This window comes from Notothenia coriiceps, unplaced genomic scaffold, assembly GCF_000735185.1.
Source record: "Notothenia coriiceps isolate Sejong01 unplaced genomic scaffold, NC01 NC01_scaffold00034092, whole genome shotgun sequence".
Classification (NCBI taxonomy): domain Eukaryota; kingdom Metazoa; phylum Chordata; class Actinopteri; order Perciformes; family Nototheniidae; genus Notothenia; species Notothenia coriiceps.
In genome coordinates, this window is record NW_011366793.1 from 196,049 (window position 1) to 212,570 (window position 16,522).

At 39.6% G+C, this 16,522-nt stretch overlaps 2 protein-coding genes across 2 annotated transcripts; one reads left to right on the plus strand and one right to left on the minus strand.

Moving 5' to 3' along the window:
- Nucleotides 1–8: 8 nt before the first annotated feature.
- evc (EvC ciliary complex subunit 1) lies at nt 9–7,602 on the minus strand. The gene is made up of 20 exons (XM_010790331.1): nt 7,120–7,602; nt 6,902–7,015; nt 6,606–6,692; nt 6,043–6,269; nt 5,854–5,938; nt 5,592–5,690; nt 5,363–5,491; nt 5,115–5,276; nt 4,793–5,009; nt 3,736–3,884; nt 3,549–3,647; nt 3,254–3,466; nt 2,658–2,767; nt 2,289–2,490; nt 1,931–2,155; nt 1,678–1,813; nt 1,293–1,395; nt 1,065–1,191; nt 858–954; nt 9–785 (listed from the first exon to the last, which is right to left on the minus strand). The coding sequence occupies exons 1-20, from the start codon at nt 7,297–7,299 to the stop codon at nt 640–642; spliced, it is 2,907 nt and encodes a 968-aa protein (XP_010788633.1). The 5' UTR covers nt 7,300–7,602; the 3' UTR covers nt 9–639.
- Nucleotides 7,603–9,771: 2,169 nt separating this feature from the next.
- LOC104961961 (rac GTPase-activating protein 1-like) lies at nt 9,772–13,570 on the plus strand. The gene is made up of 4 exons (XM_010790332.1): nt 9,772–10,298; nt 10,678–10,789; nt 10,950–11,058; nt 12,062–13,570. The coding sequence occupies exons 1-4, from the start codon at nt 10,191–10,193 to the stop codon at nt 12,135–12,137; spliced, it is 405 nt and encodes a 134-aa protein (XP_010788634.1). The 5' UTR covers nt 9,772–10,190; the 3' UTR covers nt 12,138–13,570.
- Nucleotides 13,571–16,522: the final 2,952 nt, after the last annotated feature.

Genomic DNA, 16,522 nt, shown 5'->3' on the forward strand with positions numbered 1-16,522 from the left:
TTTAGGTTTAAGACAATACAGTATGACTGCAGGCCTGTAGCATGGGAGTTCTGTACAGTGGGAGAAATAAGTAAACAAGATTAATAATGCATTCAAAAGAAAATCTACTTTTATATTTTAGTGCATTATTTGATGGTACAAACAAGAATATAAACTGAGTACAAATATAGTACATGTATAGTTTTTGACATGTGTGCACATCAACAATGGACACGATTTCAGCAACATACTTTAAGCACACTTCTAGAAACATTTCAAATTAGACTGAACATTCAATAAGGTACAAATACCTCTTGCTTAAAAGGTACTGTTGACCCCAAACATACACATTTCCCCTTTAACCTGTAGAGCTATTTATCTAAAAAGGTGTTGGTATTAGTTACCTAGTAATGTCACTTCCCTTGTGGTGCTCAAAGCCCCAAAAATATTTCTAGAATCATGACCCAGTTACTCAAGATAAACCACAGACTTTGTTGACCTTTATAAAAAGGGCCTATTTTTTCCTAACATACTACAAATGCCAGTCATCGTGCAGAAGAAGGTAGCAACAGAACAGTAGTGGCATTATTACCAGCTACTGTAAGAGACACAAAAACATTACAAGACATTTACTATATGAATATGTAATATGTTAAGGTTTCAGCTGAGATGAGATTCTCGTTCTCTTTTCTTCTTTGGTTTTTTTTTCACAGGAGCTACAACTGTTGGGGTCAGAGAAGGATTCAAGGCTGGATCTAAGGCTGGGTTCAGGGCCAGCAGGTCCAATATAGCAGCACCCTGGTAACCTGTTGAGATATGACACCATGAAGGACAGGGATATACAGAATATGAACTATCTGAGCTAAAACGGGACTTACCAGTGTTGTCCTCTTCCCCGCTGGGTTCTGGGTCGGGGCTGCGGAGAGAGACTCGAGCCAAGGCTGCTAGCTCACTTATAAAGCTCTCTTCTGCATCCTAATGGATACAAAAACAAAGTGCTTACAAACAATGATTGCAAGATCGTTAATCAAGTCATAAACCTAATGTCCGACAGGGAAGTACAGAAGAAAAGGAAACATCTTAACCATGATCTGCATTTTGATTTTTTCCATGTTCTGGTCCTGGGCTACTTTCTTCCGCCTCAGTTCCTCATATATCATTTCCTGGTCCAGATCACACTGTTCCAGCACCTTCCTTTTGTGGAGTTCAACCCTGACACACAAGAAAACAAACAATTGTATTTGTATCTGATGTATTTAAGAGTAACACAATTGTGGAGGGAAGAAGATCAGTGTTGTGTGCGGTTGTTGCACCTCTGTTGAAACTCAGCAGAGGTGGGTTTCTTGCCCCAGTTCACCAGCTCTCTCAGCAAGGATCTGCTGAGCTGACTGCTGCTCTCTTGTTGCTCTTTCACCTCTGAAGAAACAGAATCAACACACAGTCAAACTTGTAACTTTTTGATCTACTCAAATGTGTATCTTCTGCTGTCTACTTAAATTACGTTGAGTAGGTTATATATAACAAGTCGAAAAGCAATCCAAATATTCTATCTTGTATTGCAAATATTTTCCCTGTGAGTGAAGCATCTACTACATGCATTTATTAAAAGATAAGGATTAAGGTTGCAGCTGTAACAAGATCAAACACTTTTTTAACACAAGTAAACATGTGTATGTGAGTTGTGATTGTTAATCTCACCTGGGTTGATGTTTGTCTGATCCTGCTGTAATTTGTTTATGATGTCTTGTAGGTGGGAATAGTAGCTCTGGACCAGTGCAGTGAGAGAGTCTTTGGTCACATACACGCTCTCCGAGGCAGTCTCTGTCAGGTGGCGCTAAGAGTGAAAAACATGTTCATAAACACAGGTAAGAAAACAATATCTGACTTGGAAAAACATATCTCGAGAAAAAAGTAAATAAAGTTTTATACTCATTTATTTCCCCAACCCTACCTTCAAGCCATCGTCCTGCTTCGGAGAGGCCTGCGTCTCAGAGGGCGAGTTCTCCATCATCTGTTGGATGGCGTGGCTGAGGGCGTTGCCTAGCACCAGCTGTGCATGGCTCTGTAGAAGCTCTGTCCCTGTTTCCAGTTCAGACAGGAACTCCTGCTGGAAGCTGTGGCCCACCAGCTGACTCTCTGGACCCAGATGCCTCTCTGCTAGGCTGGCACTGCTATTCTGTGATTGGTAGATGCAACAAACGTGTTCAATCTGCTGTTAATCTATTACTTTAGATAAATAAATGGACACATGCTGTATTTTGGAACGGTTATGAGGTGCCTTAAAGAATGTGTTCATCTTTTTCTCCCACCTTGAGGTCTGAATTGACACAGGACTGGCTTTTACTGGGATCTTCCATCAGCACAGCTCTGAAATCAGTCTGAGACAGTGCCTTCAGCTTGGACAGCCTCATCTCCTTCAGCATGTGCAGACAGAAGTGCCTGACTACAAAGTACCTCTGCACCGCAACCAACAGGTGCTCATGTTTCTTCTCTATCAACCTCCCCACGTAGCTGGGAAGAATATCGCATTGCATTATTTCAGAGTATCTCATAAAAATTGATTTCGATATTGTATAAGTGGATATGTCTGGGTTGTAAATCTAATTTTAGTACATCAGGAACTCTTTTACAACCTTCATACTCTAAAACTACTTTGGACAGAGGTTTTCCAATCTCACCTGTTGAGTGTGTAGCTCTGTCTGGCCACCATGGCTCTGAGGATGGTCATCTGTTGCTCACTCAGATGTTTGAGGCAGGCCTGCACCAAAGCCATCTCCTCACTCCACACCTACAGAGGAGTAGTTGCTTTGTTAGAAACAATGGAAAGCCCCTAGAAGGATTATTCTTGCAATTAAGTTCAAGATATATGTGCACACCACCTATGGACAAACTGTGCTGCTGTCAGTAAAGCAGTAAAGGAAAGTCGATATTAGAATGGCTAATTACAAGCAAAAAGGGAGTGCCCTACATATCATACTTTTGGGAGCCATCTCAAACAATGGCTTAAGGCGAATGAAAACTGTGATCACTTATAACTTGACATGTAGTACAATGTAATCTGTCTTCTCTACTTGTGTAATGTTGATTTGTATATTCTGACATTTAATTTTTCTGTTTTTGTTATCTGCCTAGGGACTACGAATCCAGGTAAGCTTTTTTTTTTATAACTCTAAAACAGAATCCCTATCAGATACAATAATGAATTGTACCTAGATCTAAGAGACAGAGTTTAAAAATGAACCTGCTTATAATCATTGATGGAGAAGCTGTGCACCTGTCCATCTCTCTCCAGCTGAGCCCTCATGTCCTCCAGCTGCAGCTTGGTAGTGGTCTCGGCCTGCTGCAGCTGCTCAGCCAGCTCCTGCTCCAGGTCCAACCACAGCCTCTGGCAGCGCTCAGCTGACACGTTTGACTGGGTAGCAACGGTGGTGAGAAAAATATCTTTGACTAGCTCTCCGATCTTTTTTGACCAGGAGGTACGGAGTTTCTAAAAAAACACAAAAACAAACATTAGAATAAAGCAAGTAAACAAAAGAATGCACACAAAAAGAAACTGCAGTATGTTTTACCTTCCAATAGTCACAGAGCGATTCAGCCACCCTGTTTTCCTGCTGCTGCTCCAAGTCAGAAACCTGCTGCCTGTGTTTCATCAGCAGCTCCAGGTACACCTGAAGGAAGGTTGAGGATCAGATTTAGATATCAGTGGGATCTACAAGCAGATCTACATAGTGAGGTGTCAGAAGGAAATGTTGTGACCTTGGTGAGCTGCTGGATGTCTCCGTGAGGCTGATCCAGTTCCAGGGCGCGGCTCTTCTCCTTGATCTGGCTCCTCAAAAGCTTCTTCCTCTTTGACTCCATTCTGCTGCACTTCTCATTCACCAGCTCCTTTGTCTTCCTCGCGCACTCTTAACATAATACCATTTTTAATTTGAACCAAACTTCTCAAAAACAATTATAGTTGATAAAGCCAGTTAAAAGACTTTGGAATAAAATGTTCATAAAAACAGATTGTTCTTATAATATGAAAGATGTTGTTAGTGACAACATACTCAATATGAACTATTACCAAAACTTGTTTATATTGTTAAATTATTTGTGATTTGTATGCCTTCCAGGACCTATTTTGTGATTTTGTATACAGTGGACAATAAACTCTATTTTCCTATAAAGGTTGTTAAATGCTTATGTTTAAAAATAATACATATGGTTTTCCTAATGATTAAAATATGTACATATTAACAAATATATTTCCACTTACCATTTTCACTTTGAGGGTCAAACTGCCGTTAGTGGTAATAAAAAACATCAAAAATAAAAACTGAAGAGTAAAATCAATCCAGAACATAAAGTATCTCGCCTAACTAATGTAAGCATTATATGCATTTTATTGCACAATAAAATCCAAAACAACACAATGTCATAAGTGATATGTTGGAAAATAAAACCTGAGTCTGGGCTGCAAAGATATCCATGATATTGTATGCTGTCCTGGGAGAACCTGGCCTTATTTAGGAGCTAAAGAGGATTCCCAGAAAAGGGTCTATTTTGAGAGTCATTTAATTTAAAAAGTAGGCTAGACATTGTGCACTGATACCTGCCAGAACTAGTTGAGTATGTTGTAAGAAAATGTCACATATCAGTATTTGAACAAATGCATCACTAACAAAATGTCTTTTTTTCAGTTTTGCATCACATTGATTTACCAACAATATGCTATCTATGAAATGCCTCCTGTCTATTGTCTTTTGACCTGATAGTACCTTGCAGTGAATTTGTTTCTATGACACTGAAACAATGTTTACTTGCATCTTACCCTCAGTGCACTGTTGAAGGCCTTCGGTCAGAGTGTCCTGAACCTCTGAAAGGATCTTTTCCATGTGGCTAAAGCTCAACATGTCATCGCTCGTCAGCTGCTCCAGTGTTGTTGCTATCAAGCCCTGCCTCAGAGACACTTCCCTCTTCAGCAAGGCAGGTTGGGATTGAATAAGCCCCGCCAGCTCCTCCCACCACATCAACTTCTGCTGGATCCTCTAAGAGAAGTGGAAAGCAACTTTCCCATTAGTACATTATGTTCCTCATATGAGGATGAGAAGCAGAATGAATGCTGTGCAAATCAATAGCTCGTATTGCATTACATTGAGATCCGCTTCTTGTGTGTTCACCAGGTGGTTCTCTACTAACAGAAGAGTCTTGATGAGAGAGAGAAACACTTCCTGTGCTTCATCTGGAGAGAAAATGCTGGTCTTCTTCAGCAGATGCTGGCCCAAGTCCTCCACCTGTCTGCTGAAACCTCTGGACTGTAAAGAGACACGGGCATTAGTTTTCCTATCAGAACAGTCATTGTAAATAAAGGTGGTTTAGCAGACTATCTCTTTGCTTTTACCACTTGCAGGCCACGTTCAAGAAGATCTTTTTGGGCTCTCTCTATTTCCTCCAAAGTACAGGGAGCATCGGTATCTTTCTCACTGTCATTGTGGCCTTTTGGCAACTGTTTCTTTAGCTCATTCAGTTCCTGAAATGACAGATAACAATATTTTTCATGGTGTATCTACAAGAGAAAGTATTTTAGTGTGTGTGTACGGATGTGTACGATACATTTGATTTGACTGTACCTTTTCTTGCATTTGAAGAATATTCTTGGAGAATTCAGCATCATTTTTGTCTTTTGGAAAGCGACTGCTGAACATTACTTTCAGCATTTGAAGAAACATCTATTTGCAGGATAAAAGAAACAAGGGAAATGTAACGCCCTTTTAACTTTTGCCTATTTAAAGAAATATGCATATATCATTAGTATAACTATACTGAATCAAGTTAAAAATACAACTACTATCTTTTTAACTATTTTATTAAGCCAAGATGAAAAAAACTCACAAGACATTTTTCTTCCTGAAGCTGGGAGCACTGTTGTTGTATATCCTGCAGGGCCAAACAGTAAAGGCTGATCCTGCCTTCAAAACTGGAGAGATAACAAAATAAATATCCTCACATACAGCCAACTTTGGTTTGTGCAAACTAAGATTTACGGTTGAGGTTCAACATTTTAAGACTCCTGGTTCCTACCCTGGTTGTGTCAGTGTCTGAGGGTAGTGAGAGACCCTGAAGAAGCTCTGGTTTTGCAGACTCTTGGGGACGAGCGAGGAGGAGATAAACTGACTGCTGTTGTCGTCGTTGTCCTGCTCTTGGCTCAGAGAGTCTCCGTCAGTGGAGGAGGATGAGTCGTCGTTAGGCATTGCTGGCAACTTGGAGTGCTCATGCAATGATGGATTAGACGCTCCATCTGCTAAAGGCTGACAGATCCAGTGAAAGCTTGCAGGTCAGTGTTTAAGTACAATACACAAACTAAATTAAAACACAAACTAACTAAACATAATTGTTTCTACCTTACTTAACATTGGATTACTTTACAGTGTACTACCTACTCTTATTCTACCATTTCTTTTGAACAGCACACATTTTGCTTTCTTGATTTAATATAATTTAGTATACTAAAGTCACAATACAACTTATACAGTTATTTGTGCATACAAAATAAAAATAAAATGATTGACCAATCACATGAGCCTTCAGTTCATTACTTTGTGTAAGGAGCAGAAAGTGTATGTCATCATTTATGATAGACTTACTCTGTATTTTTGATTGATGGGATAAACCACCTTTGCTCTTGATGCAAATGCAGCCACATCGCTCCTCACGGGTGGCTGTTTCTTTTCCTGGACAAAAAATAAACAGACTTATACTGTTAGTGGGAAATGCATTGTTATGCATCACAAGTTGGTAACCCTGAAATAAGCATTAACAGAGTCCTGTGCCACACATCACCTAACATATGGCAGTCATGTTACATCAATTTAGCAGTTTATATTTCATGTAATTAGGAGTGTACAGCTATGCAAAGTAACAGTTGAACAGGGAATAGTACTTTTTCCTTTGTGGTGCCACTTGGAGCCTCCTTCCTGCTGTTGCTGATACAGTCACTTTGGTTGTTTTCTAATTCTCCATCATCAGGTTCAAGCAGCCGCCTTGCATTGTGACCCTAATGGGATGATACACGACAATATGTTACGTTCAAGGGCGTAATATAATGTATAGATGATACCTGGTAAAGAAAAAGACTGGGTGTGTAGTGCATTTGATTACTTGTCTCGTCAACAGCAAGGGCTTCAGGCAGAAGACATATAACAGAGCTGCAGCTAATATTCCCGAAAGCCCTCCACACACTGTCGCCACAGTTAACAGTCCAGTGTAGATGTGCAGCGACTCTGCGAAACTGACCAACCCATTATTGCTGCATCCCGCTATCACGTTCTGCTCTGTCATCTCTCATCAAACAGGGAAAACTAATGTAATGTTTGTTAGCATCTTGTCCACTTCACCCAGCTAACGTTATCAACTCATCTCGAAGAAAGTAGCATCTTGCTGTTCACGCCGAAGCTTCTTGCTCAAATAAGTTTTACACATTTTTTTTCTTTTAAAGGTTTTCGATTTTGAAACAAATACAACCTACACTTTGGTACAAATTCTTCCAGTATAACGTATTTCCCCTAAAGACAAACTTAAATGTTGGCCAATGGTACAATGGTAACACGGAGATTTTAAGAGAAGGACAGAGCTGCGGCAGGAGGACAGGAGAGCTAGCTCACATTTGGCCGGAAAAAGATAAATTAGCCTTCAACATAAAAGCATAATAATGGCTTTTGGTAGAAAAAGCCCTTACGCAAATACAGGTTGATACTATTAATACTCACGGCGTTTAGGTGTGGTTTCTTGGCAGATTTATTTCTATATTTTAGTTGTTGAAAGTTTCAGTCTCCTCACGGGCTAGCCTACATTGTTTTATTTTGGAAAGCCTTAAGCGGAAACACATCTGTGTACGTTGTTATTAACGGGGCATTAGAAGTTGTCCGTTTTTTCCCAAATTTAGGAAATGTTTTCCGAAGTTGTGCAGCAACGGCGAATATGGACCTATTGTTGTGTAACTATTTAACAACTTTCATAGCATCTCCTGAAGTATTCGCACACAAGTGAGATGTTAATGATAGTTAGATTAGCTGCTACAACCAATGTTTCTCAAGAAAAAACGGTGGAAATGTTTGCATCGCGGATTTTATCAGGGGCAACATCCAGACACCCACCCAGCTAACTAGCTAGCGGCTCTCCTTGGGGAGAGTGGCACACCGACTTACGAATGCTTCAGGGACACTTTACCGTGAAGAGGATCACGATATGGTCATTTGTTCTGAATATCCAAGTTGTGTGTTTGTGTCCACCTTCTCTCTTCTCCCCTTGGTGTCACGATGTGACCCGGCGTGAGAATGTTTTGGGTTACAGTGCCAGACATCAGCTTGTAGGGTACAATACATCTCAGGAGGGATCATGGATCACAACACAACTACCCCCTCCTTTCTCTGACAAATGGGAGGTAAGTGGCTTTATTGTGACACTATCATATTGAAATATATATATTTATCATCTGATTTTCATTCGGATTGTACCTCTTTAATCCACTGTAGATGTTGTTTCTACAGAAATACTCTGTTACAAGTAAATGTCTTGTATTAAAAATGTTACTCAAGTAAAAGTACAAAAGTAGTGTCATCAAAATATAAGTACTCATTATGCAAATTGGCCCATTTCAGATGAATATATTATATGTTGTTTACTATAATTGCTCCAGGTGTAACTAAAGTCTTATTTAAGTGTTGCTTATATTTCTCATTATTAATCAAAATCTGCAAAGTAACTAAACGTATTAAAAAGATGTAGTAAAAGGACACTATTTACCACTGAATTCTAGTGGGGTAGAAGCACAAAGTAGCAGAAAATTGAAATATTTCTGTACTTAGTTAATTACTTTACACCACTGTATTATCGTGTCCCTTAACCTCAATTTAGCAATCAATATGTTGATGCAGTTGCCATTATGTAATCAGCCCTATAACAGATGTTGCTTTGAGGGGTACACTTGTCCATGCATGTCATTACGCTGTCATTCATATGTTAATGAACATGTTGAAATTAAATCCACATAACTGAATGCCCCTTATCCATTGTCAGAGCCTCTCCTGTATCCATGTGATGCAACATGACCCCGGAGGGAAATCAGCAGAGCAGACATTGCTTAAGATGGATGGTTTGTTCCTTTCTCTCAATTCTATTCATCTAAAATACGGTCAAAAACAAAATGTGTATAAGTGTAAACGTCATTAGTCGGTACATCTGGCCTGTATTTTTCTAATGCTGTTCACATAGATGTTTTTTTTTTATTGTTGCCTCTGTGTTTAATAGGGGTGCACCGAATGGGAAATTCTTGGCCGAAACCGATACCGAAAATAGGAAACAGTTGGCCGAAAACCGAATGCCGAAAGGCCGAAAATGATTAATAGAAATATATATATATATAATGTATACATTTTTTACCAATGTTGTTCAGCTACCTGATTATGGAAAAAGACATGATTATGGCAAAACTTAACTTAACTTAAATANAAAAAACGGGAAAAAACAAACAAAACGAATATCCGAATAACGAAATTGAAACCCGAATATTACTCCAACGAACGAATATTCGGATATTCGGGTACAGCCCTACTATCCACCTTGGGACCCGTTATCGTTTGCGGGGTCCGTTTCCGCGTTTCCGTTACGGCCTCGTCTGAACGAACGGACTATACAAAAGAGGAAAGTATCGGATACAACCGTTTGCGTTCTCGTGTAAACGGCACTTTATAGTGTCTCAGGATTAACAATGACCACAGTATGTTGATCATAGTGAGTTGCCATTACAGGGATAATCTTGTTCTTTTTTCACAAGTGGCTTCAAAATGTTGTCCAGCTTGTTGTGGTGAAAAATGGGCCCTGTTTTATTATTTATTCAGGGGATCATATGATTTCTTTATTTAGTTTTGACTAAAAAGGATGTTCACAAAACAACATTGTGGGGCAAAACAAAATGTATGTTCTTTAACTAAATGTAAGGTAAAATAATCTCAGTGATTCCAAGAGTTTTAAGTATATCTTGATGATTAACAATGTCGTTTTTTCGTCAAAGATTATGGTTCCATAGAATGTTCTTATTGTCTCTTGCAAAGTCCTAGCTCTGTAACGCCTCCTACATCTCTGCAGTACAGGTCATCTTTCATTTCAGTTAGGACTGACATTTCCCTTCACCCTTTTTCCTCCCAAGGGTCTCCCAGTGTGTGGATACTAAGATGGATATGAACAACCTGGCCAGAGTGTTCGGCCCGACTCTTGTGGGCCATGCTGTTCCCGAACCAGAACCAATGACCATCCTGCATGACACAAGCAGACAACCAAGGGTAAAGTGAACGAGAGTAAAGAATAACTGCTCTGACTACATTACATGTGGCGCAGTGGATAGTGCGTTGGTGTTCGGATCAGGGGAGCACAGGTTCAAACCCCACTGCAGTCAGCATGTTGTTGTGTCCCTGGGCAAGACACTTCACCCCAAATTGCTCCTGTGGGGATTGCCCACAGTATTGAGTATGTAAGTTGCTAATAATATAATAATAATGAGACATTCACAGTCCACTGTTTATACAGCAGCACAATGGTGAAATATATGGATGTTTGTGTGCTTTTGTTCACTTCAAGATCAGTGTTATTATGTAGAAATGTTATTTTATGTGATTAAGAATGTTTGTGACTACACTTACTGGATTTACTTTGTCTTTCTAGGTTATGGAGCGCCTGTTCTCTATTCCAGCTGACTACTGGGGCCAGTTTGCTTATCCTGATTATACTGACATCGGCAGCTCTCACCAAACTGAAACTCCAGACCACCACCAAGGTAAATCATTGAAAGAGTGGATAGAAATAAGACATTGTGTTCTATTTAATTTAAACGTTTTATATGTTACACATGATATGACCTTAAAGAGTATAACACTTTATTTGAGCAGTTGTACTCATCATCTTTGGATGACAAATGATCTTCAATGTTTCTGCAGTGAGCATATTGGGACCATTGACCACTCCAGAGCACCAGATGATGGCCAAAACCCCCTCCTCCAGCTCGCTGTCCCAGCGCATGAAGCAGACCCTCTCCAGCACCAGCATGTAAGCTCACTCCTTCTCTCTCACTCGGGTCTGTTAATGGATATCAGAGACAAAGTAGGGCTAGCTTTTTCAAATGTCACCTAGCCTAATCCAAGCAAGCCTGTAACCAATTATTTTGTTAATTATCATCTCGCTGCCTTTTTATTTTAAGTGAGAAAGTCCAAGTTGGTCATTCATTTGTCGACCTTGGATAACTAACTTTCTGATGTGAGGATGGTAAAAACTATGATTGGCACTAATATGACTATGAATGTACATTTTTTGCTGAAATGAATAGAACATTTGGAATCACACCATTACTTATTACATTTCTCCCCTCTCTCTTACAGGTAATTTACAGTTTTTATATTTCAAAGGGGCTTGTGAAACACATTTTAATTCCTTCTACATGAAATTTATATTTTACACATTTCACCTTGACCTGTACAAAAGAACATAACAAAATGACTGATAGTGGAATTCAATTTGGCAGCTTCAGTTTCAGGGTCCTGGTATTACCTTTGCTGCTTCTCTTGGACATTTTATTGAACTGAGCTATCGTTAATGTTATTAGTAGCACCAGTGCTTTCCCTACTATGACAAGTCAAAATGTCCTGGAGGTCTAATTTGGCATAAGTGAAAACACCTGTGTACTAAAAGTGCAGGGCCATCAATTTATTGGCTTGAATTATAAATAAAATGATCTTGTAATATTGGTATTAACTTTATATAAAAAATCGAGATAATGTTCACAATATTCCAAACTAAATTATTAATAATCATTTAGCATTCTGCTTTAAATTAATGAATGCATGTACGGGACAAAATGTCGTATACATTTCATAATCCAAGGCATTGTGTTAACAGTTTGACACAGAGGTTTTAAAGATCTGGTTAAATTATTTACAGTCAGATTAAGCTCCAGTTTTAGACTGAACCTCAAAACATTTGTCTTCACATTGCGATTGTTAAAACGAGTTTCACTAAGCTTGACATTTTAACTCACGTCCCCCTCATCTTTCAGATTTGGGAGCAAAAGCAAAGCGTCAGTTGCCTGTCATCGCCAGGGCAACTTCTTCGCCTCTCCACAGCTGAAGTAATGCTAAAGGAGAAAAAAAAACACCACCCATATTGTACTTCTGGGATGCCTACTGCAATAACTGAATATAGCCAATGTTCACATAATCATGTGGGAAAACTACTGTGTAATTTTTAGCATGTAACTCTTTTATAACAGACTTTATAACCAGATTTCTTCTTTGAAAAGATTCCTGCACAACTATGTTTTTATATCTTTGATTACTAATGATTTATTTTTTATACCAAAACTGTGGGACATCTATATGATTGTACGAGGTTTGAAGGCTTTGACCAAGCAACCGTTATCAACAATTCACGGATTGTGCTTTGTGTTTTACTCTTTGGTTTGATTACCATAGCTATGCATTCACTTGTGTGCGGCCATCTTTGAACCTGTGGTTGTAACCGCAGTGACGGGGGGGGGGGGCTCGAGCAAACGTGAAGAAAACAGTGGCATTGGATAAAGAGGAAAGACATTTTATTATTGGCCAGTGTCTCTTTGTGTATTGGCATCGGTTGTCATTGTCCTTGAACTGATATCCTTTTTTTGTTTTCTTGATTTTAACATTTTGTTTTATATTTATGTGATTGTGTCCTATGAAGTATAACAAACATGGCAATATATATACTTTACTGCAATTTTAACACTACTGCAATGTTAACACTGATACAGAATGAGAGTATTGTTGCATTTTGCACAGTCTGTGTAACAATCCGAGTAAATGTGTTTTCTACCTGGAAACACACGCCACAAGAGGCTGCTGTTGCACCACTTTTGATAGGCAAGCCCTAACCAATGATCTACTGTATATTATGCAAAAAAAAGTTAGAGTTACTGACACTCATTACAATCAGCCGATAATTGGAAAACTGTAAATTATTCAGTTGAGTCAACATTTTTCTCTCTCACAAACAGAGGTCTGAGATTACATCTGTGTGGTCATCACAAACTAAAATCTGGTGCTTCTTAAATGTTTTAATCTAAAAACTAATTTGCATGCGCTATCAGTATTTTAATCACTGTAGTTTTCTTACAGGAAGTGACACTTCCTCTGACTTGTTCCTAGCGTGCTGCTCTCACGGTCACGCTTCTTACAAGCTCCAGATTTCAGCGTGATGATGACATCCTTAATTAAGTATGAGTTATTTAGAAGAGAACTATTTATGTTGATGAAACCAGATTCACAGTATTCAGTCATTAAAACCAAATATAATCATGATTTGCCTAAAAATGAAGACATTTGCAATGTTTGTGGTTGTACTCCAGTAATACTGCATGTTTTATACACTCTTGTACACTTTGATGCCATTATACGGTGTCTCTAATGTAATGTAGTTTAAATAATTCAGTAACTGTCACCAAAGATTTTGTGCAATGAATGTTAAACATGTCTTAGCTCAAATAAGATCACACAAAAGTTCATATCTGAGCTCAAAATAAAACATCAAACAACTGGTCCTTTTGTCTTGGCGTGTGTTCTTCATACATGTGCTCCAATGAACTCTGCTTGAATGAGGCCCTAGAGCATGTGAGGCATACATGTAGGCTTTGTTTTGCAATTAAATGAAAAAACACGTGAATATGGATTTGTGTTGTGGACCCTCATTACACAATATCAGGGTAACACAACTGAGTAGGCCTATGCTGTTAATGCCTAATGCGTGCAGCCTTAAACCTATATGTTAACACTCATTTTCCTGGTGGAAATGTAATGTTTTTTTAAAATTTAAAATCGTCTGAAGAAACAAAAGAGCAGCTTCAGTAATTCCAAAGCCGATGTGGCGGTGAATGATAATTCAATTTGGCTCATTGTTCCAATAGTCATTACAGCCATTTCCATAATCTATTGGGCTGAGTGGGCAGGCGATGAGGGCCAACATTATTATGAATTAAAGCAGGGATCATTTATACATCTTATAGTTATTCCATTAACACTTACTGTTGAGAGTGCTAAACCAGGCTGAACCCATTGACATACATTTTGTATGGCTTCATGCAATACAGTGCTTCAACAACACACAAGTCCCTTTGAGATCTGAGCCCAGCTGTTTGGGGGAGAAACGAAAATATGGTGTGCAGAGTTCATCCAAATGAGTTTGTTATCTCTCTCTCTCACACACACAAAGAGCTATGAACGCCTGCAGAGAAGACCCTCGGAATTTGTTTTTGAATTTCAAATCAGCATTAATAGTTCATTAGCCTGAAATAAGGTCTCCTGTGTGTCGATCTGTCCTCTCATCGGGGGATTGTGTGTTTATTTATGCTGTACGGTGCAGCATACGCTCGGCGGTTGTAGACATCAAACAGCTGGCTGTGTACAGTGTGTCTCTGCAGCTCCATATCCCAGCATGCCCCTGTGTGCAGTGATAGAGCTCCACTCTGCTGTGGGACCAACGAGGGCCAAATGAGTAACTAGTCCTATTAAGAGCTCTTAAATAAATTAAAATGTAAGCTGGTAAACACACAACAACAGCAGCAGCACTATTTAATTCCTCTATTTATAGAGTGACCTGTAGGCAGTGATGCCAAAAAGAACCAGAAACAGAACTATTGCCATCTCTGCAAGCCAAATACAATCTCTACATTATTCAATTCATAAGGTTTAGCGTAGTTATTGACTGATTGAAAATACAGTATGTGTCAAGCCCTCGCTGTGTAGCATGTAGTGGGCGTCTGCAGCTCCGCCTGCTCCAGGTCAATAATGTCGGCACCTCAAAGATGTCAACTCAATAACTGCCAGTCAAAATCCACCCGTCTAATCAATACGTTTGTTAGGGGGAAAAAAGCCATGTTAACCGGTAGACCAATGTTTCTTTCATGTCTTGTATATAACTTTTCCTGTATATGTATTTTGCTACATGAAACACAGTGTTTTACATATTCTGTTACTTGCTGGGGTCATGTCTATGTTCCTACTGTGCCGTTGTTAAACCTGTTCACTATTATCAGGTTAGAGATCATGCAGATTTGCTTTTGAAATCACATCCAAATGTGCAGCGAGAAGAGGCAGTACATAAAATTAATAATTCAAATGTATGAACAAGAGGACCAATATACTGCTTCTTTAGCAGCCTAAGCATGTGCTTGAAAAGTGCTCCTCCAGATTTGTTTCTGACACTGTTTTCAGTTTATTATGTGTCAGATTGTGTGATCAATATGCTTTCCATTTGGTGACTACAACATACAACACTGAAATATCCTGTGCCTTTTGCGCTAGGCCTATAATAGCCCTTAAAGCAAGACAAGAGTCATTGTCCAATCTACACCCACCTAAAGCCAGGGAGTTTTTTTTAACTGCAAATAATTGCACGGCTAGTTGGCTTTCAATGCTCCTGCTCTCATCTCTTCTTCCCCTCTATATTATTTCTCCCCTTTCCACCCCTCCTTTGAATCGAACTGCCGTCTTAGCCGGCTACCATGCATGGTCGATACCTTGTTACCACAGAGAAATCAATTATCTCGACCAAGCAGCAGGGGAAAGAGGCAATAATGAAAGAATGCTCCTCATTCCCAGACGATGGCCATGGTCATTAAATATGAATTTATCATTGGCCGAGGAGATTTATGGAGAGAGATGTGGGCCCGAGTTCACGCTCTCTTTACAGCACAAGTTCAAAGTCTGGCTACAAATGAATGCAAACTAAATGGGTAAAAGCTGTTAGCTTCATGATGTTATAAAGCGTAAGCAGGGACTTGATTATTTCAGTCATCTTGGAAGAAATGAGACAAATATGTGTCATTAAACTGTCCTCTAAATACCCACACAACATAGATGACATGTCTTCCTGTTCCGATGACACAGCTCTCAACAAAATGCCTCCGAGGGGGTTATACAATATTACATGTATACTATTGTGTATACTGAGTCCATGGGATGCCACCAGGGCAGGCTCTTTTCAATGTGATGTCTGAGCACCACTCAGTGGAGTGACAGTGGAGATGGCAGAGATGGCTGACAGGTAAAGGTGGGCATGCCAACCATACGTGCCCGTTTGGGTCTGTAATGAGCCGTTTTGACGACTTGTCTGACAGCTGCCGCTAGAAATCGAAGTAAAAAAAAACACACCACTACCATCACCACAGCCGGCAAAAAGAAGAAGAGGAAATGAAAGAGAAAGAAAGAGGGAGGAGGACGGAAAATGTGTAATCCGGGCTTGCTCTAAAGGCAGCCATAAATTCCCTTTTAATGGGGCACCACAAGCAGTAGCAGGCACTCAGCAGTCTGTTGTGTTTGATGCCAAATTGTGCAGAATAAACAGATTTGCTGTGCAGCTGGTCCAAACACATACTTTATCTCTGTCTCTCTTCTCATCCCCCACCACAAACACACCATCTCCTAATTCCCCAACTCCCTGCTCATCTCTCACCCACCCAACCCCCCCCTCCCTTGGACATACCAGAATT

What these genes read in the sequence shown, in the direction of transcription:
- evc (XM_010790331.1), bottom strand. Translation starts at nt 7,299, where the DNA reads ATGACAGAGCAGAACGTGATAGCGGGATGCAGCAATAATGGGTTGGTC. An exon ending in CCTTGCTGTTGACGAGACAA is followed by an intron (nt 7,016 to 7,119) that starts GTAATCAAATGC and finishes TCATCCCATTAG; the next exon opens with GGTCACAATGCAAGGCGGCT. An exon ending in CAGACACTGACACAACCAGG is followed by an intron (nt 5,939 to 6,042) that starts GTAGGAACCAGG and finishes TTATCTCTCCAG; the next exon opens with TTTTGAAGGCAGGATCAGCC.
- LOC104961961 (XM_010790332.1), top strand. Translation starts at nt 10,191, where the DNA reads ATGGATATGAACAACCTGGCCAGAGTGTTCGGCCCGACTCTTGTGGGC. An exon ending in AACTCCAGACCACCACCAAG is followed by an intron (nt 10,790 to 10,949) that starts GTAAATCATTGA and finishes ATGTTTCTGCAG; the next exon opens with TGAGCATATTGGGACCATTG. An exon ending in ACCCTCTCCAGCACCAGCAT is followed by an intron (nt 11,059 to 12,061) that starts GTAAGCTCACTC and finishes CTCATCTTTCAG; the next exon opens with ATTTGGGAGCAAAAGCAAAG.